The sequence below is a fragment of the Orycteropus afer genome, unplaced genomic scaffold (genome assembly GCF_000298275.1).
Source record: "Orycteropus afer afer isolate SDZICR_OR568_19922 unplaced genomic scaffold, OryAfe1.0 scaffold00005, whole genome shotgun sequence".
In the NCBI taxonomy this organism is placed as follows: domain Eukaryota; kingdom Metazoa; phylum Chordata; class Mammalia; order Tubulidentata; family Orycteropodidae; genus Orycteropus; species Orycteropus afer.
In genome coordinates this window covers 28,937,776-28,961,305 of record NW_006921592.1, presented here as the reverse complement: position 1 = coordinate 28,961,305, position 23,530 = coordinate 28,937,776, and the positions used below count along the sequence as shown (strand labels likewise).

General features: G+C 35.2%; 1 protein-coding gene across 1 annotated transcript in view; it reads left to right on the top strand.

The window, feature by feature from the left end:
* The window catches only part of JAK2 (Janus kinase 2), a 60,278-nt gene extending 49,423 nt beyond the window's left edge, over nt 1-10,855 (top strand). The window contains 9 exon segments of the mRNA XM_007939292.2: nt 935-1,086; nt 1,224-1,374; nt 2,124-2,260; nt 5,035-5,224; nt 5,803-5,927; nt 6,532-6,704; nt 8,458-8,575; nt 10,388-10,501; nt 10,748-10,855. Coding sequence (XP_007937483.2) covers nt 935-1,086; nt 1,224-1,374; nt 2,124-2,260; nt 5,035-5,224; nt 5,803-5,927; nt 6,532-6,704; nt 8,458-8,575; nt 10,388-10,501; nt 10,748-10,855 — 1,268 coding nt within the window.
* The last annotated feature ends 12,675 nt before the right edge of the window (nt 10,856-23,530 follow it).

Here is a 23,530-nt window from a genome sequence, read left to right as displayed (position 1 = left end):
TACTTGGAAAAATCTGTGGTCTGAGCAGAATCCACCTGTATTAGTTTTGTACCCAGAATATCTTAATATAATACAGTCATTCATCTTGCCATGGCAATGAATGCTTGTTAGCCTTTACCTTTTTATGTGCAGCTCAGGATTGCCTCTGCTACTGAATCATTTAGGAGAGCTCTGCATGATACAATATTACCTTTACTGCTTACACATTGTAAAGAAATCTATATATATAAATAATACTGGTGGTAATTTTAGGATACATTTTATAGAAAATGTGTTTTTCTTTTTTGAATACAGTGCTAATGGGAAGGGGTGGAGAGAGTGAGATGCCAATTGAGATACTGTGATTTATGGAAGGAAGATTATTGAATCAAAGAATTATTGTACAGGATTTTAAATCTATCCATGTTGTTGTTAGGTGCCATTCAATTGGTTCCGACCCCTAACAACCCCATGTACAATGGAACAAAACACTGCCTAGTCCTGCACCATCCTCACAGTGGGCTGTGTTTGAGCCCACTGTTGTAGCCACTATGCCAGTCCATTTCGTTGAGGGTCTTTCTCTTTTTTGCTGATCCTCTACTTTGTCAAGCATGAGGTCCTTCTCCAGGGATTGGTCCCACCTGATAACATGTCCAAAGTACATGAGCTGAAGTCTCACCATCCTTAGAGCAGCATCTGGCTCTACTTCTTCCAAGACATGCTACTAATCAATTGTGTAACTTTGGCCAAATTACTCAACCTTTTTGGGTCTCAATGCCATCATTATTAAAGCTAAGGGATTGAATTAGATGAACTGAAAGAGCTTTTCCAGATCTTAAGCATGCACACAAACAAAAAACCCTGATTACTGAAGTGATTTTGAAAATTGTTTGCATATGGAAGAATGATTTATGAGTAGATCCTTTTTAACTGTACTGTCCCTATCATTTAAAAGTTCTTCAGGAGCGAATACCATGGGCCCCACCTGAATGCATTGAAAATCCTAGAAATCTAAGCTTGGCAACAGATAAATGGAGTTTTGGTACCACTTTGTGGGAAATCTGCAGTGGAGGAGATAAGCCTCTAAGTGCTCTAGATTCCCAAAGGGTATGTATATTTAGACTATGAAGTTGGAATTACTCTATCTGGTCCTTCATAATTTTTTCATGCGGTTTAATTTTTTAGCCAATATAATTTTAAAAGGAAGGTTGGCATGACCTCACACAGCTCATTCTTTATTGTAGAAGCTACAGTTCTATGAAGACAGACACCAACTTCCTGCACCAAAGTGGACAGAGTTAGCAAATCTTATAAACAATTGTATGGATTATGGACCAGATTTTAGGCCTTCTTTCAGAGCCATCATACGAGATCTTAACAGCTTGTTCACTCCAGGTGTGTACTGATAGAGTGATCTTACTGATTCTCCAGCCGTCTTTCTCTCTCTTTCTCTTGTTAAATGAATCTTTACTGATTTTCTCATCTCTTCTAGGAAGTACCTTGGTATCTTTCAGATCATCTTTCTGATTTCTGATGAGCATATGACTTTATACTTTTATATATTTTGACTCTCTTCAGTTTTTAAAAAAAGGCTCTCCTTCAATAACCTAAGTTTAGTTTGCCAGTGAATGAGTTGTATGGCATAGAAATTAACTTGATTTCACTGACTTTTTTAAAACAGTTCTTTTTTTAAGAAAACTAGTTCCCATATATTATTTCATAACTGATTGATTTTCTAAACATGAGGTAGATTTATTTTTGTCTTCTCTCCCTTTGGATTATTGAGCTAAAAATACATGTTTTTTTAAGCCCATATTTAATTCCTGTCCAATACTTACTATTCTTACCATGTAAGTCAGAATATAGCCTTACTTTATAAATTTTAAAACCACCTGTTTTGGAAAATAACCATTTATCCTTTGCAAAAATATTTCTTGAAAGCCTATTAGATTATGGGTAATAACTAAAGACTACCATTAATATATTTAATATTAAGGTAACCATTAATATAATCTAAGCTATTGTAAAATTTCCCTTGTATTATTTAATATTTCCAATGCAACCTGATTTTTTTTGGTCAACTTGAATGCATGTCAATTTAACCCAAAGAATGTATCTGAAATAAATATTATTTATTTCTCCAGATTATGAACTATTAACAGAAAATGATGTGTTACCAAATATGAGGATAGGTGCCCTAGGATTTTCTGGTGCTTTTGAAGACAGGGACCCTACACAGTTTGAAGAAAGACATTTGAAATTTTTACAGCAACTTGGCAAGGTAAGATGTTAAAAGTTTTTTTTTTTTAAATAGAGTATAATCATAGAACATTTTATTTAGGAAAACAAAAAAGGACCTCAGAGATTGACCTTGCACAGAATTTTAAGAGATGTTCATAGAAAAGAGATTTAGTTGTCCGATGTTGAAAAAATGCTGAGTTAAAGAAACAGCCTTTCTTTACTGAAGAACTTCTCAGTGCCTTTGCCGTGTAATGTGCAGTGAACATCTTTAAGAAGATAATAAATTAAGTGGTATTTCCCAAATTGCTTTGACCATGGGACTCTTTCTTGGTAAAGAAGGTACATGTAAGCCTTTCTACCTACCTTTCTGCTCACCTGCTTCCATAGTTATAATCTCAGGGAGAAATAATCTGATTGTTCACATCTAGGACATCAACTGGGCCATGTTCTTTAGCAGATACAATCTCTATATGTAATTAGGTCATACAGTCATGTATACACTACGTATTATAAGCAAGACCTGCAAGGCTCAGTTCTTAGCAGGCTCAACCATAGCAATGAGCCCTACACTGATAAGCTTAAGAGAAGAGAGAGTAAGAGCTCTATACCATGTGACCTCATAGAGTGAATTTGGGCAAGGATGCACTATGAAGACTAACTGTCCAGCTTTATGAGACCTAAACATTGGGGTTATATTAAGTTTGCTTAGCTATAGCAATACTTTGCTATTGTTATTTGTTTGTAAAATATTCTTAGGAAACTTTTAAGGGATATGTCAATGACAAGAAAAAGGTCCAGATATATTTGAGTGCATTAGTTGTCTATTGCCATGTAAAAAATGACTCCAAAATTTAGCATCTAAAAGCAACATTCTGATCAGTACTCCCCATTCCTTAGGAACTTTTGGTACTCACTGTTCTCTTCTTCACTTCACCTCCTGCCATTATTTTGGGTACCCTTTTAGTGCCCTCTAAATTTCTTACCTTATCTACCCAAATCTACATCTATGTTAAGTGATTTTACTTTGACGTCTATAATTCCCTTTAAAAACTTTACTTAATCAAACCTTGAAGTCTCCCTGACTATAACTTTATGTCTTTTGACTTTTTCCAACATATAAACCCTTGTTTTTGATATCTTTGTTTTGCCAGTGTTTTTGACCTCCTCGTTTTCTAAAAGCCTATTAGCTAACTTCTAGATCCAGCTCTCTCCTTTCCTGGACTGGGTAGATCTCCTGGTAGACCCCTTAAACTACTTTAACTGATATCCACAGTTATGCTATAACCTCCTCCTACCTTTGGTAATCTGCTTCATTTTCCCTGTTATTTCACAATATAGAAACAATATAGTTCTGCATTTTTTTCTATCTCTGCTTTCATCTTTCAAGCATTGTAAGAGAAACATGCTTATAAATTATCTCCACCGTAAATTGATTTCCAACATCAGCTAAGCACTGAGGGCTCTGATACTGGTTGTTCTTTTACTCACCCTTAGTTGATTCCTTCACTGATTCCCATTCTGCACATTTAACTTATCCTAAATCTATCTCTTCAATCTCAGTATTTTCCTTCACGTTCTACTTCTAAAGGAAAATAGCAGTATTCCAAACAACTAAGATTAATTTTTGCCTACCAAATTGACAAGGATTTAGAAGAATTATAATGGCTATATTGGCAGGGATATGATAAAATGAACACGTTTCCACTCTACATTAGAATGCAAATTGGCACCCTCTTCTAGAGAGTTTTTGACGTAGCATGTATCACCCACCCACTGCCATCAAGTCAGATCCGACTCAAAGTGACCCCTCCTTGGGTTTTCAAGGCAGTATCACTATGGAAGTAGATTGCCCAATCTTCCTTCTGAGGAGTGGCTGGTGGGTTTGAACCACCAGTCTTCTGGTTAGCAGTCAAATGCCTTAGGCATTATGCTACCAGGGCTCCCCAGCATGTATCAAGGGCCTTTGAAATGTTTATATCCTTTGAACTAATTCATATCCTTCGAAGCTGATTCCACTTGTAAGAAAGTATCCTTAATAGAGCATACACAGATATTATGAATAAGAGTATTACCACAATGACATGAGTGTATTAACTTTTCTTATTGTTGGGCATTTATATTTCAGTTTAAAAACAGTATATTCACATGAGAATTTAATATATAACAATTAAAAATCATGCTTTCAGAGTATTTAGCAGCACTGGAAGATAAATTTTATCTTGTGAAGTTGTTAAGTAGGGGAAAAAAACTATAAAACTTTATTATAAAGTTTCCTGCTTTTTATGTTTTAAAATACTTTCTCACAGCAGCAATATAAGATAGATATATCAGTATCCTTCATTTTAAGGAAGAGAAAACTGAGTTCAGAGAAGGATGTGACTTACACAAGATCACTAAGAGAGGGAGTGAAGAGTGAGATTCTAGCTCCAGTCTGTCTGACTCCAGAATCAAGATCTTAGCTAGCTTTCTGTGTCACCTCCCAAACTACGTAATAGAGGTTTAACTTTAAATCTGCCTATGGTCCAGTTTCTGAGGTTGTTGTTAATTGACTTCAAGTATATAACTGAAAATTTCGAATATATAACTGAAAAGTTACATACTTCAAGTATATAACTTTAAGTATAGAACTTAGAATTTTAGAGCTCAAAAAATACATTGTTTTTCTTTAAGAATGCAATAATAACCAAAATATACTAATCTGATTAATACCAAACACTTATGCTTTGTTTTAAATGTAATTAATTCTATATAACTTAATACATCTTAAATGAACATATTTCTTTAAAGAGTGAACTTTCCAAAAATGTTGTCTAGGGCAATTTCGGGAGTGTGGAGATGTGCCGCTATGACCCTCTGCAGGACAACACTGGGGAGGTGGTGGCTGTGAAGAAGCTGCAGCACAGTACTGAGGAGCACCTGCGAGACTTTGAAAGGGAGATTGAGATCCTTAAATCCCTGCAGCATGACAACATTGTGAAATACAAGGGAGTGTGCTACAGTGCTGGTATGTTGCCCACGGAAACCTATTTGAACTCAAGATAGTCTTTGGCATCCTGGGAAATAGAAATGAAATGTCTAACGATCTGGACTAATAATATGCCAGTGGGCAGAGAGCAAAGCATTCCGCCCATGGAGGTTGTATTGGGTGACTGTGGGCTGTAACTGTAGGAAGGAAGTCTGCAATCAACTGGTTAATCATTCTCTTCACTGACAATGGTCATGGTGTACCATTTGTATAAACTTGCCAAGAGAATAGCATTTTTTAAAGTCACAAAGTTTTCTTCATGTTTTCAATAAAAATATTAGTTTAAATTAGATGCTTTTGGTACACTGTAAATGAGAAAAAAGGATGTTTTCTCATTAGTTTATTTTGTTGTCTAAAGAGTCTGCAGAAGACTAAAATATGACTATTTTTTGATTAAAAAAGGCTGTGTTCTTAACTACTTCATCATCTTTAACTTAAAGCTTTATTGACTTAGATTATATATATCTTCAAATGATTTACATGTGGTTGTTTTCTAGTTTTTTTGTCAGTAAAACGTGGCAAAGTAAAACATTATATTCCCATTTCTGTGTTAAAAGGCCGGCGTAATCTGAGATTAATTATGGAATACTTACCATACGGAAGTTTGCGAGACTATCTCCAAAAGCATAAAGAACGGATAGATCATAAAAAACTTCTGCAATACACTTCTCAGATTTGCAAGGTACTAAATATCCTGGCTGTTTGTCATAGATGAGGCTAGCACATTGAAGTAATTGTTAAGAAGTCCTCTACAGTTTTTCTTAGATAACAGAAAGGGTGTATGGTGGTAAGAAAGGAGCTTGGTGGCATAGTGGGTAAGGCATTTTGGCTGCTAACCAGAAGGTCAGCCGTTCAAACCCACCAGCCGCTTCTGGGAAGGAAGATGGAGCAATCTACTTCTGTAAAGATTTACAGCCTCGGAAACCCAATGGGGGTACTCTGAGTTGGAATCCACTCAATGGCAGTGAGGTTTTTTTGTTTTGTTTTTGTTTCTTTGGTGTTATAGGGGTAAGAAGAAACCTTGGTAGCATAGTGATTAAATGCTTTGCTGCTAACAGAAAGGCCAGAGGTTCAAACCCAACAGCTGCTTCACAGTAGAAAGATGAGGCAGTCTGCTTCTGTAAAGATTATAGCCTTAGAAACCCTATGGAGCAGTTCTCTGTTTTGTAGGATTGCTGTGAGTCTGAATAGACGCAATGCCAATGGATTTGCTTTTTAGATTTTGTAAGGGTACATTGTCTATGTTTCTAAACCTAGCTGAAAGAAAAATGTTACTTTATCCTTAGGGTATGGAATATCTTGGTACAAAAAGGTATATCCACAGGGATTTGGCAACAAGAAATATATTGGTGGAGAATGAGAACAGAGTTAAAATTGGGGATTTTGGGTTGACCAAAGTTTTGCCACAAGACAAAGAATACTATAAAGTGAAAGAACCTGGTGAAAGTCCCATATTCTGGTGAGTATTGTTTTAGTTCCATAAAGTAAAACTTTAGAGCACAGACTTAATACTTTATTGTTACTATTATTAATAGATTATTATTTAAAAAGTTATAATAATAGCTAACATGTATCACATGCTTGTACTGGGCTTAGTACATTTCATGGATTATCTCATTTAATCCTCATAACAATCCTAGGAGAGTGTGTACTTTTATTGTCTCCATGTTAAACACGAAGGAGCTGAAGCACAGAGATGCCAAATAGCTTGCCCATTGGGAGTTGACTAATAAATGATAGCACCAGGATTTAGGTCCAGAGAGTCTGATCAGAGTTTCTCCTTTTAAGCTTCTTAACCATGATGATGCTTTAACCTGGCATTAATAGAATATTTCATATGTTACAGAAGTTTGAAGTTAAAGTTAGTTTGAGTCTTCAGTTAAAATGGTGAATTAATTGTTAGGGGCATATATACTTGATTTTTTATGTTGTATACATTGTTGCTTCTGTCAATGTGTGCTTTGATACAAGCTCTTCTTTTTATGCTTTATTTCATTTATGGCACATTTTGTTTCTAGGCATAACTTGGTGAAATTATATTTAAATATTTTGATGTTGGATACATTCCAAATAGGCTTTAAGCCTGATTTATTCATCCACTGAAGCAATACTATTAAGATTATGTTGTTTGAATCAGATGTTAGTGTTAAGGAAAGGATTTTATTTATTTTAGTTAAGTATATTTTATTTACATTTTGGGCATCAGACTTGAAAATTAGAATTACTAAAATAAAAAATATGACTTTCAGTGTATAAAAATGTTTTTGGAGTCTCCATAGTAGAACTATATAAATCACTTAATTTGCTGCTGCAAGTTTATGGTTCATGGTGATCTTCGCCTTATGTCCTACCTATAAATTTTACAACTAATCCCAGCTATTGCAAATTGTTAATCCGGAAAGAAATCAGGTAAGAAAGCACCAGTGATTTAGAAGAAATGAGTTATTTCCACAAAAGACTAAATGACAATGGAATTGCAAATGCATTTTTAAAAAGAGTCTTCATGTTTTATAGATGCATATGGAAATAATTATGATTGAAATACCGCCATGTCTGAGATTCACTTCCAATAAATCCAGTGAGTTAGGAGAGGAGTAATATATGACATAAGAGGAACAATGAGGTTAGCTGGGTGATAGGTACATGGTTGCTCATTGCTTACTAATTCTGTAATTCAAGAAACCCTCCTGAAATCTAACTTCCAGCACCAGCCAAAGGTGTCAGCATTGCAAAGTGGCCTTTTTTTTTTTTTTTTTTTCATGGACCAATGCTTTTTTTTTTTTCTTTTGCAGTGTTCCCTACCCTTCCCTCCCACCCTTTGTAACCAACAAAGAAAGTTTCCTTCCATATATAAACCCTTCCTTGACTTTTTACAATAATAAACTAATACTATATTTGTCTTCAGTGATTGACTTATTTCACTCAGCATAATGTCCTCCAAGTTCATCCATGTTATGAAGTATTTTGCAGATTCTACATTATTTTTTAGTATTGCATAGTATTCCATTGTGTGTACGTACCACAGTTTGGTTATCTGTTCTTCTGTTGATGGGCACGTATGTTGCAAAGGGGCCTTTCTACTCATAGAAGCCTCTGGCCTGCCATCTTAATTTTTCTGCATACTTTTGTTTTCTTTATCCAATGATTTACAGGTAAAATCAAAAGTTGGCATATCAAGTAACTGTCTTTTAAATGCCTTGCATGTATTACAGGTATGCCCCAGAATCACTGACTGAGAGCAAGTTTTCTGTGGCCTCAGATGTTTGGAGCTTTGGCGTGGTTCTGTATGAGCTTTTCACGTATATTGAGAAGAGTAAAAGTCCACCCGCGGTCAGTGTGCTTTTCAGTGACTCTTCATTTTTTTTTTTTTTTAACATGAGAAAGGATGTTTAAGCAAAGACTAATAATAAGCGTAGGGGTAATTTTAAAGCCTCTTATTGTTCATCTGTAAGTTAACATCCAAATAAGCCATAAACTTTATTTCATTAAGAAATAAAAATTTATTATTACTACTCATTAAATTGACTTACATTGTTGAAAAAAGAGTTGGAACATTGTTTAGTATATTCTCTTAATACTATTTTTAGTAAAATCAGTAAGCTCATTCATTCTAGGAATTATTGTACAAGTTAAACTTTTATAGTAATTTTTCTTAAATATTGTAGAATTTTTTTTAATGTGAGAAAGTATGGAAAAAGAAATAAAACTTACCTTTCATTCAGCGATAACCACTTTTAATATTGTGGTATGTTCTCTTCCAGGCTTTTTTATTTTACATAAAAGTGAAATTTCATATATATACATATATATATATATATATATGTATATATATATATATATATATATTCTGAAAATTAAGGTCATACTGTACAGTCTGCTATGCTGCCTTTTTACAAAGTATTACAGCATAGGTATTTTCCTATGTGGAGTTCTGGTGGTGTAATGCCTAAGGCATTTGACTGCTAACCAGAAGGTTGGTGGTTCAAAATCACCAGCTGCTCTGCAGAAAGAAGATGGGGCAATTTATTTCTGTAAAGATTTTCTGCCTCGGAAACCCAAGAGTTTCCTATATTAGTAAATATTTACTACTAATATGATTTCTAATTGCTGAGTATCATTCCATCATAAGTATATGTATTCTGGACAATAATTTTCCATTATTCACTCTTAAGTAACCCTTTAGTGAACAGAGTGAATATCCTTATACATAAATATTTATGTTTCTCTCTGGTTATCATGTTAGAAAGGTTATGAACTCTTTTTAAAGTTCTTATTTCAAATACTTTCCAGAAAAGGTATACCAGAATACATTTTTGATTGATATCAGTGCATAGTAGTGTACATTTCATCATTTGCCAGTATTTGCCATTATGTTTTTATTCAGTTTTACCATATTGATAGAAGTGATATTTCATTTGATCTTACTAGTGTGAATAAGTGTTTATTGGATGTTGGGTGTGTATGCATGTGAATTGTTTCCTCATATGCTTTGCCTATTTTCATATTTGTAATTTTTCTTACCAATTTATAAGGGCCCTAAATTTAAAATATGTAAGTGATATGTTTATTATAAATATTGCCTTAGCTTTTATTATTTTCTTTTTTTTTAAGTGGGTGAATGAATGCTTATTTATTGCCATGTTTGTTCAGAATGTCTATGTCTTTAATTAAATATTGTGGACACAGTTAAAGTCCCTTTTTACCCCTCCTGTAATGATTTTGATTGTTTTGAATGAAAGTTTTTTCTCCATTGCGTTTATACTTATTCATTCTGCATAGTCTTTTTTTTTACGTTCCCTTTTGCATTCATCTTTTTATTTCAACTGAAATGTACTGTGATATATGTTAACAACAAAAAAAAGTAAATATGTTTTTAGTTAAATTTGGGGGCTCTTCTCAGGGAATTGGTAGTGTATTAATTAAGGAAATGGCATTACACAGATTCTATATCTAATACTAGTCTCTGAAATATGTCTGAAATGGAAGTTTTTGATCCTTAAAATAGTCTGTTTTGAAATGTTTCAAAAACATGAGAAAACAAACCTAGGTAGAATATTTCCCATTTACTGGGGACGTTGGGGAAAATTATACTTCAAGTTAAATGTAAAAAAAAGTCTCATCAAAAGTGGGTTTGTGTTTCAGGAATTTATGCGTATGATCGGCAATGACAAACAAGGACAGATGATTGTGTTCCATTTGATAGAACTCTTGAAGAATAATGGGAGATTACCAAGACCAGAGGGATGCTCAGATGAGGTAACAAAAAATATTTTAATCCACAATAATTGTGCATTTTATTTTTCTTTTTATCCAAAGATTTCAGGCTACTTTATAAAATTTAATTTGCTGAGCTTTTAGATAAACACTATCATCAGATCTAAGCATGTCTATGGCATGCCCTGCATTGGACAATTAAGTAGGAGTCCCAAGTTATTGTATTCCTCCAGTTAGAAGGTGGCACTTCATGCTCACTGTAATTTGGGCTTATTTTCTCTTCCACAGATTTATATGATCATGACACAGTGCTGGAACAATAATGTAAATCAGCGCCCTTCCTTCAGGGACCTAGCTCTTCGAGTGGATCGAATAAGGGATAGCATGGCTGGATGAAAGAAATGAACTGTACTCTGAAACCAAAGCAGACTCACAGAATGAAGTTTTACACTTGACATTGCTGTGGACTACTGCTACTACATAGATCGGAATGCTTGCCAGCAAAGATGTGAAAATATCCCATCAAAACTTTCAAAGTTTAATGCATTTTTTCCATGAGGACACCAGTAAAAAACACTGATGAAAAGTCCTTAGCAGGAAATTTTATAAAAAATTTAATGGACCTCCATAGTGATACTGCCTTGGAAACCCAAGGAGGGGTCGCTATGAGTTGGGGCCAACTCGACGGCAAATAACAACAACAACAAAATAAGTCAATTATCATCACCCTTCTTGGGCAAAAGAAATACTTTTCAACTCAGATTTTTTTGAGAGATGAAAAAATTGTATTTGCCATGTTAGAGAGGCACAGGATAAGTATGTACAGTTTTTATCACAGTGAATGTATAATACCTTGGCATCTTGTGTAATGTTGTCCACAAGGGCTGGTGTTCATTAATAATATTTTCTAATTTTTTCATAGTTTATCTACAACAGCTTCACCATATAAACAAATTAAGATGTTCAGATAAATAGATAAGCACTTTTGTGTTCTTCATGTACATCAGTGGCCAGCAATATAAGCAGATGGTGTGCTTTCAGCTTGTTCCATGTACTGTAAATATTTTTCAAAGTGAAGGGAACAAATGTCTAGTTTTATTTATATGGGACATTTCCATGACCCTAAAGAATACATTTTGAAGTGGAACAAGCTTACAAAGAAATAAGACAAATCTATTTTCTTATTTGTTTCCCTTGTCTTTGTTTGTGGTGTGTTTTTTAAATAGAACTATCTCCTAATTTTTCTAAGACTACATGAATAGTTTTCACTTAAAATTTTGAGATTTAGCATGCTAAGACCATTGTCATCTTTGATCTGTTGGCCACCAGTAAGATTTTTCATCAGTCCCTGGCATTCGTGGTCATTCATTCAATTTAAGCATAGATTACCTTTTAAAAATGCACAATCTCATTAAAATGCATAGTTGATAAGAAATTTCAATTCTTATTCAGCATTTTTTTCTAGAGACTATATATTTGAGGGGTTTCAAAAATCTCTGTTCAGTTTTGGAAGAGATTTCCTTTTTGTAAGAGATTCTTTTAGAGAGTAAACTGGGAAAAGTATAATTACTAACTTTATTCTTTTACAGGAATGCCAGTAAAAAAAATTTATAATGTATACCTTTAAGGAAAATGATAACATTCATATTTTCAATTAAGTATAAAGGGTTGTTTTTTTGTTGTTGTGTGTTTTAATGCTACTCCATTTTAGACACCATACCTAAAATATTTTGTGTTATTTATACAAAGTTTAAAATACTTGGTATTTTGGTTAAAAAGAAAATAGTTTCATACTTTATTTTTGGTGGTGTTTGGTTTTTTTAAAAAATTAGTTTGTACTTAAGACTTCTGATAATTTTGCTGATTTTTTTTTTAGTTTGTTGCAAAATGCAAGTTATGTAAGAAAAAATGCCTTGCTCAAAAATTTTCATATTTGTGGTTGAGGGGAGGAAAAGGGAAGAAATGCTTTTTAAATTCATTATCTTTAAAGCATTTTGGTAGCTACTGAATACAGAAATCATCTGAAATTACAGTGATTCGATTTAAAAAATAGATTTCTAATGGTTATCTTCATGAAACTTAAATATATTTTTTATTTAATTTGTAAAGATTGCTCAAGAATGTGTGCATGTAATGCAATTAAGAGATTTTCTGTTCTGCTACTTTTTAAGTTACTATTTTTATTTCTTTTCCATTTCTGCTACTTGTGTTTACTGTCATGAAAAGTAGCACACAATATGCTTGATTTCAGATTTTTTATACTAAAATTTAGGTATTTAAAAATAGGTTGTTAAAGGTCTATAATATTTGTTTTAAAAATTAGGATGTTAATTAGATTTCTTAATTTTTTTAAAAAAACTTTTAATTGTGATTTGGGTAAAAGTTTACAGAGCAAATTAGTTTTTCATTCAACAGTTCATACACATTTTGTTTCATGACATTGATTACAATCCTAATAATGTGACATCACTCTTTCCACTCCCTCCCTGTGTTTACTGTTTCCATTTGTCCTTGTTTTCTGTCCCTTCCTGTCCTCTGAGCTTTTCCCCTTGCCAAATGCTGCCCTTTTGATCTCCTATGGTTGATTGTTCTAAGAAGTGCATCCCTCCCTGGTGTTCATGTTCACCTTATAGACCTGTCTATTGTTTGGCTGAAAGTTGAGCCACAGGTTGGTTTGAGGGATAGCTAAGGGCTATAGTCTTAGGGCTATCAGACCAGTAAGACTCGTCTTTTTTAGGATTTTGAGTTTTGTTCCACATTTTTCTCCCACTCTATCCAGGACCTACTATTGTTATTCTTTTCAGGGCAGTTGGCAGTGTTAGCCAGGCACTATCTAGTTTTTCTGGTCTCAAGGTTGTGGTGGCTAGGGTTTACATGGTCCTTTGGATTCATTGTTTCTATGCATCTTTGATTGTCTTCATCCTTCTTTGTTCTCAGATGGGGAGAGACCAATAGTTATCCTTAGATGGCTGCTTATAAGCTTTTAAGACCCAAATCACTACATTGTCTTCGTGGACAATTGATCATGATGTCCCCTAGATGATGGTCCTGAGCCCGCCCCCCCCACAAGCCCTGTGACTTATTCCCTCCAAGTGTTTAATTATGGCTAAGAAGTTTTTATAGCTTTGCCTCAGAAACCCAAGGTGGGGTCACTAGGAGTCGGGTCCGACTCGGCACACAACAACAACCCTATATGCTCGTCTATATTCATGGATATATATGCAGCACATATAGATACATATGCCAAAATATCCTCTGTCAAACATGCATACATTTGTGGGTGGTGGTGGTGTTACGTGCCACTGAGTCGGACCCAACTTATAGTGACCCCTCCTTGGGAAGTAGATTGCCCAACCTTCCTTCCAAGGAGTGGCTGGTGGGTTTGAACTACCAGCCTTCTGGTTAGCAGTCAAGTGCCTTAGGCGTTATGCCACCAGAGCTCCCATTCATGGGTGTAGTCAAGGCAAAGGAAGACACTGTGAGGAGCATCAGAGTTAAAGGCAAAAAACGGTAAATACATACACAATCCTGCAATTATAGTAGTAACAATAATTTACAAGTGGATACATAAGACACACAGCTAAACAGGTATAGGAAGGTAAATGGGTCCTAAATTTTTTTAATGTTTCACTTTTCAGTTCAGATAAGATGACTACTTCATGTAAAATTCCAAGTTTTCAAGGGAAAACTTCTTTTTTACTGAGGGTTTATGATTGAGTTTTTGTATTCTGGCCATTCACAGAGAGAAATTAACCCTGCAACTGATTAGTTGGATCTGCGCTAGAAAAAATGAAGTATTATTTACCAGTTAATGCCCACATTTTTTTTTCAAGTTAATGTTCTTTAGAAATGAGGGTAAACATTTTCTTAGAATTTTATAATTCTGTAAATATTCCCTAAATTATGTTACACAATCTTTATATACATAATTCCCTGTTTCCATGGATATTTGCTTTGGGAAATAATGACTTTTTCACATTCTTTGTCTATACTTCCAGGAGCACTACAGTTTGCTGTGGGAGAGTGCTTTCTATATAATAATGCAAGACTCATGCTTTAAAGTGAATTTCTTTTTATCACAACTATAACTTCAGATATTTAAATTTTATTTTGAAGTAAATATTAGAAAATAACTATAATTCTGTACCAGAGAAGTGGTTCTCCATAGGATCACATTATATGCCCAATTTATTGAGACTATGTTAATTTCTTCATTGCACCTTTTGCATCTTCCCACAAAATTGAAATACTGATGTAATAAATATTCAGAAATTAGTCTCCTTTGTACTGTCACATAACCAAGGAAGTAGGGGCACACACACTTATTTAGAGATGTACACAAAAAGCCCATTAGAATTGTGAACCCATCTTCCAATTTTAAAGAAATTCTTCTTAAAGTCACTATCAACTATTGTGACTTTGAACAAAACTGTATCAATTCCAGTTCTAATATTTAAATTATTTATAATAAATGTTTTTCTAATTTTTCAGTATGATTTACTAAAGGCCTTTTAGTTTGCTGTATTAGAATAAATAATAACTGTAAGTAGAAGTCAGCAGTATTATCCAAACAAGACTGTTGTTGTTGTTGTTTCTAGGTACTGTTAAGTCGGTTCTGACTCACAGCAACCCAGTGTACAACAGAACGCAACACTGCCTGGTGCTGCACTGTCCTCAAAACTGTTCCTATGCTTGAATCCATTATTGCACCCACTGTGTCAATCCATCTGGTTGAGGCTCTTCCTTTCTCACTGACCCTCTACCTCACCAGTGACGCTAACCTTCTCCAGGGATGGGTCCCTCCTGATAACAGGTCCAAAGTATGTGAGATGAATTCTCACTATCCTTGCTTTTAAGGAACATTCCGACTGTACTTCATCCAAGATAGATTTGTTTGTTCTTCTGGCAGTCCGTGGTACCTTTAATATTCTTCACCCATTAGATTATTTAAATTTAAGAAAAATATGCAAGTATGAATAACAGAAAATACATGTGTTTACTCCCAGATTTGAGTTGGTTGGATTTAATCCCAAGATAACTAGCTGCTAAGTGTTTCATGATGCTGACAGTAATATTTTCACATTAATCAAATTAATTAATATACATATCATATAGCCTTTAACTTTTCACATTAATCAATTTTTAGCAAGGTGCACATAATATACCCAAATATTAAAATGTTTCATTGTATCGTCTTAATTTCTTAGGAGCTCTGGTGGTGCAGTGGTTAAGGCATTTGGTTACTAATCTAAAGGTCAGCAGTTCAAACCCCCAGCCACTCTACAGGACAAAGATGAGGACAGTCTGCTTCCATAAAGATTTACAGCCCTGGAAACCCTATGAGACAGTTCTCTGTACTATAGAGTCACTATGAGTTGGAATTGACTTGATGGCAGTGGGTTTTAGGTTTTTATCAGTTTCTTAGCTGCCCAACATTCACACACACCCTTATTCAGATATGTAAAATTTCAAAATTGTCTTACCTAGCACAACAAAATTTTATCAGGAAAGTTGGATTCTTTCAAGTTTTGTCAATAAAATATCAATGAAATGCAGTTTTAGCTATTTTTAGTTATGTGTTATTTCTAATCACAGTAGTCTTTATGAGTTACATAAAAGGCTAATTATTTATATTTCTAACCAATCTATGAGAAAACTGTAACCAAGCCTAAACAAAACAGGTACAATCCTTTTTCTCCAAGGAGTTCAAAATCTACTAATGGGTACAGTTGAACAAGTAATGTTAATATAGCGTGAGAGTACTATGATCAGGGAAGTGTGTGATGTAATACAAGTCTTTGTCCTAGAAGGCTTACCAAAGACATGCAGTGCTTCTCTATTCCATCTCCAGAGAAGTTTTTAAAAGTAATTGGTCTGAAGTTGAGAACTTTCAAGGCAAGACATCTCTTTATTACAAGCGAATTGGGAACTGCTCATTCCCAGTCTAGATCACTCATCTCTAGAGAATATGTCCTTAGCAATCACTTAGCACCTCTAGCCTATTGCAGGGTCTCAGTGTTCAAACTCTAGAGTGCTCTATTCCAAATACTGTGTGCACCTAATTATGTATGCTTCAACAATGTTGACTATTTAGTCACTGTCATTGATTTTTCATCTATTAGAGAAAACACTAGTGATCAAAATAGAAGCGTCAAACGTCCTACATCAATCATAGCACTCTTTCTCCATCTAAAAATTATTCAAATCATATCATTGCAGTTAGCCACTAATCATTTGGGGTTTCCATTTAAGATGAAACACATTTGCCATCCTTGCTCTATACCAGTTCAAGACCAGTTTTCTAACCACTGTCAGGTACTTTATCATTCAAAACCATTACAGGTAACAGAAACCACATCAGTTATTTTAACAAAATTTAATTATAAGGAATTGGTTAAACTTGTATTAGAGGACTGCAAAAGAAAATTAGAACACTGAGATAACACAAAGATAAAACTTTAGGAAGCAGATATCATGCTAAAAAAAAAAAAAAAAGGATAATCAATATACTTTGTGATTTGTAAACTTATTCCAAAGCTACAGTAATGTAATGGTGTGCTACTGGAATAGAATAGAACTGAGAGTCCAGAAATGAATGCACACATCTACAGACAATTGATTTTTGACAAAGATGCCAAATCCATTCAATAGAAAAAGAAGAATGTCTCCAGTAAATGGTGTTAGGACAATTGGATCTCTACATACAGAAGCAGGAAGTTAGACCCATACTTCATACCATACAAAATTTAACTCTAAATGGATCAACCTAAATAAAGCTAAAACCAAAAAATTCTTGGAAGTTTTGCAATGAATTCTTAGATGTGACACCAAAAGCATGAGCAACAAGAAAAAATAAGATAAAGTAGACTTCATAAAAATTAATAACTTTCGTACATCAAGAGAAATTAAGAAAGTGAAAACACAACCCACAGAATGGGGTAAAATATTTGGAAACTGTCTATCTCCTAAGGATTGAATACCCACATATGTATTCAAACCCATATATGTATTCAAACCAAATTCAGTGCCATTGAATCACTTCTGACTCATAGTGATCCCCTTCTAAGGAAGTATATATTTATGGAAGTAAGTGTTGTTCTTGTTGTTGTTATGTGCCGTTGAATCAGCCCCGACTCATAGCGACCCCTCCTTGGGGTTGCTATGTGATGAGGCAGTATCACTACGGAAGTAGATTGCCTAACCTTCCTTCCAAGGAGTGGCCCTATCTGCCTTCTGTGGAGTGGCTGGTGGGTTTGAATTGCTAACCTTCTGGTTAGCAGTCAAAAGCCTTAGGCACTGCACTACCAGAGCTTGCTATATACATACATACATATATATGCCACTCGTCTGTCAGTTTGTTGTTCTGTGGTGGTTTCTGTGTTGCTCTTGAGGCTGGAGACTATGCCACCAGTATTTCCAGTACTAGGAGGGTCACCCAAGGTGGACAGGTTTCAGTGGAGCTTCCAGACTAAGACTTGGAAGAAGGAAGAGGCCATCCACTTCTCAAAAAGAATTGGCCAGTGAAACCCTTATGAATAGCAGTGAAACACTCTGATACATTACTGGAAAACTTTATGACTAGCTCTGAAACATTGTCTGAGATAAAGCCAGAAAATGAGCCCCTCAAGTTGCAAGGCACTCAAAATATGACTAGGGATGAGCTGCCTCCTCAGAGTAGAGCCAACTTTAATGATGTGGATGGAGTAAAGCTATCAGAACCTCCATTTGCTGATGACTGGGAAAGAGCTGCATTATCAGAGTAGAACCAACCTTACTGATAGGGATAAAGTAAAGCTTTCAAGACCTCCATTTGCTGACATGGTATGACTCAAACTGAGGAGAAACAACTGCAAACATCCATTACTAGGAACATGGAATGTATGAAGTATGACGCTAGGAAAACCGGAAGTTGTCAAAAATGAAGTGGAATTCATAAAGATCCATATCCTAGGCATTAGTGAGCTAAAATGGACTGCTTTTGGCCATTTTGAATCAGACAATCATATGATCTACTATGCTGGGAATGACAAAGAGGAATGGCATGGCATTCATCGTCACAAAGAATGTTTCAAGATCTGTTCTGAAGTACAATGCTGTCAGTGATAGGATAAAATCCATATGCCTCCAGGGAAGACCAGTTTATACTACTATTATTCAAATTTACACACCAACCACCAAAGCCAAAGATAAGGAAATTGAAGATTTTTACCAACTTCTGCAGTCTGAAATTGACCAAACGTACAATGAAGATGTGTTGATTATTACTGGTGACTGGAATGCAGAAGTTGGAAACAAAGAAGAATCGCTGGGTAGTTGGAAAATTTGGCCTTGGTGATAGAAACAATGCTGGAGATCACATGATAGAATTTTTCAAGACCAATGACTTATTCATTGCAAATACTTTTTTTTTCAACAAATATGTGGTGGCTACACACATGGACTTCACCAGATGGAGCACACAGGAATCAGATCAACTACATCTGTGACAAGAGGTGATGGAGAAACTCAGTATCTTCAGCCAAAATAAGGCCAGGAGCTGACTGTGGAACAGATGATCAATTGCTCATATGCAAGTTCAAGCTGAAACTGAAGACAAAAACAAGTCCACAAGAGCCAAAATATGACCTTGATTACATCCCTCCTGAAATTTAGAGACCATCTAAAGAACAGATTTGATGCACTGAACACCAGTGACCCCAAACCAGAGGAATTGTGGGATGACATCAAGAACATCATCCACTGAGGAAAGCAAACAGTCATTAAAAAGACAGGAATGGAAGAAAAGACCAAAATGGATGTAAGAAGACATTCTGAAACTTGCTCTTGAATGGAGAGAAGCTAAAGCAAATGGCAATAATGACAAGATAAAGGAGCTGAACGAAAAGATTTCAAAGAGCAGCTGAGAAGGCAAAGTCAATCATTATAATGAAATGTGCAAAGACCTGGAGTTAGAAAGCCAAAAGGGAAGAACACACTCAATATTTCTCAAGCTGAAAGAACTGAGGGAAAATTTTAAGCCTTGAGTTGCAATACTGAAAGATTCTATGGGTAAAATATTGAATGATGCAGGAAACATCAAAAGAAGATGGAAGAAATACATAGTCACTGTACCAAAAAGAATTGGTCGATGTTCAGCCATTTCAGGAGGTGGCATATGGTCAAGAACCAATGCTATTGAAGGAAGATGTTGAAGCTGCACTGAAGGAATTGGCAAAGATCTAGGCTTCAGGAATTGATGGAATACCCATTGAGATGTTTCAACAAACAGATGCTGTGCTAGAGGCACTCACTCATCTATGCCAAGAAATTTGGAAGACAGCTACCTGGTCAACTGACTGGAAGAGATCCATATTTGTACCCATTCCAAAGAAAGGTGATCCCACAGAATGTGGAAATTATCAAACACTATCATTAATATCACACATAAGTAAAATCTTGCTGATGATAATTCAAAAACTGTTGCAGCAGTATATTGACAGAGAACTTCCAGAAATGCAAGCTGGATTCAGAAGGGAATGTGGAACAAGGGATAGCATTGATGATGTCAGATGAATCTTGGCTGAAAGCAAAGAATACCAGAAAGATGTTTACTTGTGTTTTATGAAAAAGCATTCGATTGTGTGGATCATAACAAAGTATGGATGATATTTAGAAGAATGGGAATTCCATAACACTTAAGTGTGCTCATGAGAAACCTGTCCATAGACCAGGAGGCTGTCATTCAAACAGAATGAGGGAATATTGCGTGGTTAAAAATCAGGAAGGGAGTGTGTCAAGGTTGTATCCTTTCACCATACTTACTCAATCTGTATGCTGAGCAAATAATCCAAGAAGCTGGACTATATGAAGAATGTGGCATCAAAATTGGAGGAAGGCTCATTAACAGCCTGTGATATACAGATGACACAACCTTGCTTGCTGAAAGTGAAGACAACTTGAAGCACTTACTGATGGAGATTAAAGATTACAGTCCGTAGTATGGATTACACCTCAACCTAAAGAAAACAAAAATCCTCACAACTGGACCAATAAGCAGCATCATGATAGATGGAGAAAAGATTGAAGTTGTCAGAGCTTTTATATTGCTTGGGGCCATAATCAACACTCATGGAAGCAGCAGTCAAGAAATCAGACAATGTATTGCACTGGGCAAATCTGCTGCAAAGGACCTCTTTTAAGTACTGAAGAGTAAAGATGTCTCTTTGAAGACTAAGGTGCACCTAACCCAAGCCATGGTACTTTCAGTAGCCTCATATGGATGGGAAAGCTGGACAATGAATAAGGAAGACCGAAGGAAGAGTTGATGCTTTTGAGTCGTGGTGTTGGTGAAGAATACTGAAAGTACCACAGACTGCCAGAAGAAGTAACAAACCTATCCTGGAAGAAGTGCAGCTGGAAGATTCCTTGGAAGCAAGAATGGCCAGACTTCGTCTCAACTACTTTGTTCATGTTGTGAGAAGGGACCATTCCCTGGAGAAGGATATCATGCATGGTAAAGTGGAGGGTCAATGAATGAGGGGAAGGCCCTCAATGAGATGGATTGACACAGTGGCTACAATGATGGACTCAGGTATAGCAAGGATTGTGAGGCTGGCACAGGACTGGGCAGTGTTTCGTTTGTTGTACATAGGGTGTCAGAGCTGGCTTGATGGCACCCAACAACAACAACATATGTTTGCATGTGTGTGTGTGTGTATATATATATATATATATATATATATATATATATATATATATTCCTATAACTCAACAAACTCAACATCAAAAAATCAAACAAGCCAATTAAAAAATGTACAAAGGGCTTGGACAGACATTTCTCCAAAAAAGATATACAAATGGCCAACAAGCATATGAAACTATCCTCAACATCCTTAGTTGTTGTTGTTAGGTGCCATTGCGTTGGCTCTGACTCACAGTGACCCTATGTACAACAGTACAAAACACTGCCCAGTCTTATGCCATCCTCAAAATTGTTGCTATCCTTGAGCCCACTGTTGCAGTCACCTTCATTGAGGGTCTTCCTCTTTTTCTCTGACCCTCTACTTTACCAAGCATCATACCCTTTTCCATGGAATTGTCCTTCCTGAGACGATGACTAAAGAACATGAGACAAAGTCTTGCCATCCTCACTTCTAAGGGGCATTCTGGCTGTACTTCTTCCAAGACAGGTTTGTTCATTCTTCTGGAAGTCCGTGGTATATTCAATATTCTTTGCCAACACACAATCAAAGGCATCAATTCTTCTTTGGTCTTCCTTATTCATGGTTGCATGCATATGAAGCAACTGAAAATACTATGCTTTGGGTTAGAAACACCTTAATCCTTAAAGTGACATCTTTGCTTTTAAACACTTTAAAGAGGTCTTTTGCAGCAGATTTGCCCAATGAAATACTTTGTTTGATTTCTGGACTTCCATGGGCATTGACTGTGGATCCAAGTAAAATGAAATCCTTGACAACTTCAATCTTTTCTCCATTTATCATGATGTTACTTATTGGTCCAGTTGTGAGAATTTTGTTTTCTTTATGATGAAGTATAATCCATTCTAAATGCTTTAGTCTTTGATCTTCATCAGGAAGTGCTTCCAGTCATCTTCACTTTCAGCAAGCAAGATTGTGTCATCTGCATATCGCAGATTGTTAATAAGTCTTGTTCCAATCCAGATGCAGTGTTCTTCTTCATATAGTCCAGGTTCTTGGATTATTTCCTATACATATAGATTGAATAAATGTAGTGAAAGGATACAACCTTGATGCACACCTTTCCTGATTTTAAACCATGCAGTATCCCCTTGTTCTGTTTGAACGACAGCTTCTTGCTTTATGTACAGGTTCTGCATGAGCATAATTAAGTGTTCTGAAATTTCCATTCTTCACAATGGTATCCCTAATTTGTTATGAACCACACAAATGCTTTTGCATAGTCAGTAAAACATAGATAAATATCTTTCTAGTATTCTCTGCTTTCAGATACATCTGACATCACCAATGATATCTCTTGTTCCACATTTTCCTCTCAATCAGGCTTAAATTTCTGGCAGTTCTGTGTTGATGAACTACTGCAATTGCTTTTTAATTATTTCATCAAAATTTTACTTGCATGTGATATTAATGATACTGTTCAATAATTTCCACATTCTGTTGGATCACTTTTCTTTGGATTGGACACAAATATGGATCTCTTCCAGTTGGCTGGCCAAGTATCTGTCTTCCAAATTTCTTGGCATAGCAAAGTGAAAGTTTCCAGCATTGCATCCATTTGTTGAAACAACTCAATTATTGGTATTCTGCCAATTCTTGGAGCTTTGTTTTTTGACAGTTCTTTCAGTGCAGCTTGGTCTTCTTTCTTCAGTACCATTGGTTCTTGATCATATGCTACCATCTGAAATAGTTGAATGTTGACAATTCTTTTTTGGTCCAGTGACATTGTGTATTCCATCTTCTTTTGATGCTTCCTACATATTTCAATATTTTCCCCATATACTTCCATTTTGCAACTCGAGGCTTAACTTTTTTTTTTCCAGTCCTTGCAGCTTGACAAGTGCTGAGTATGTTTCCCTTTTGCTTTTCTTACTCCATGTATTTGCACATTTCATTATAATGAACTGTTTACACCACTCAGGAAAGTATATAACTGTAAATAACAGAGTTGGTTAATCTCATGATTTTCTAATTTGGAATTTTGATGCACATATATTAGTAAGCCAAAAGTTGTACTTTTATTCTTAAACTACAAATACAGACCTATAATTTTTCAAAGTGGTCCAATGTCATCACTATATTTTGTCCTAAACATAGGTTATTTTCAATGTTGCATTTTCACTTAACATCTAGTATACCTACTTCACTACTCAATCAGATACTGCCATTTTGTATCTAAACAGGTGACTCCTTATATTTACAAAGATAACTGAAACTAGACTGCATTCTAGAAGTAATGAAATTTCAAAATACATTTATGTACTGGAAATTTATATAATATAGATATATATACTAAAGTATCTTTGTTCTAACTAATAGAGGCAAGTAGAAAATTAAAAAGAACATTACAGTACATATTTGGTAAAGTTAC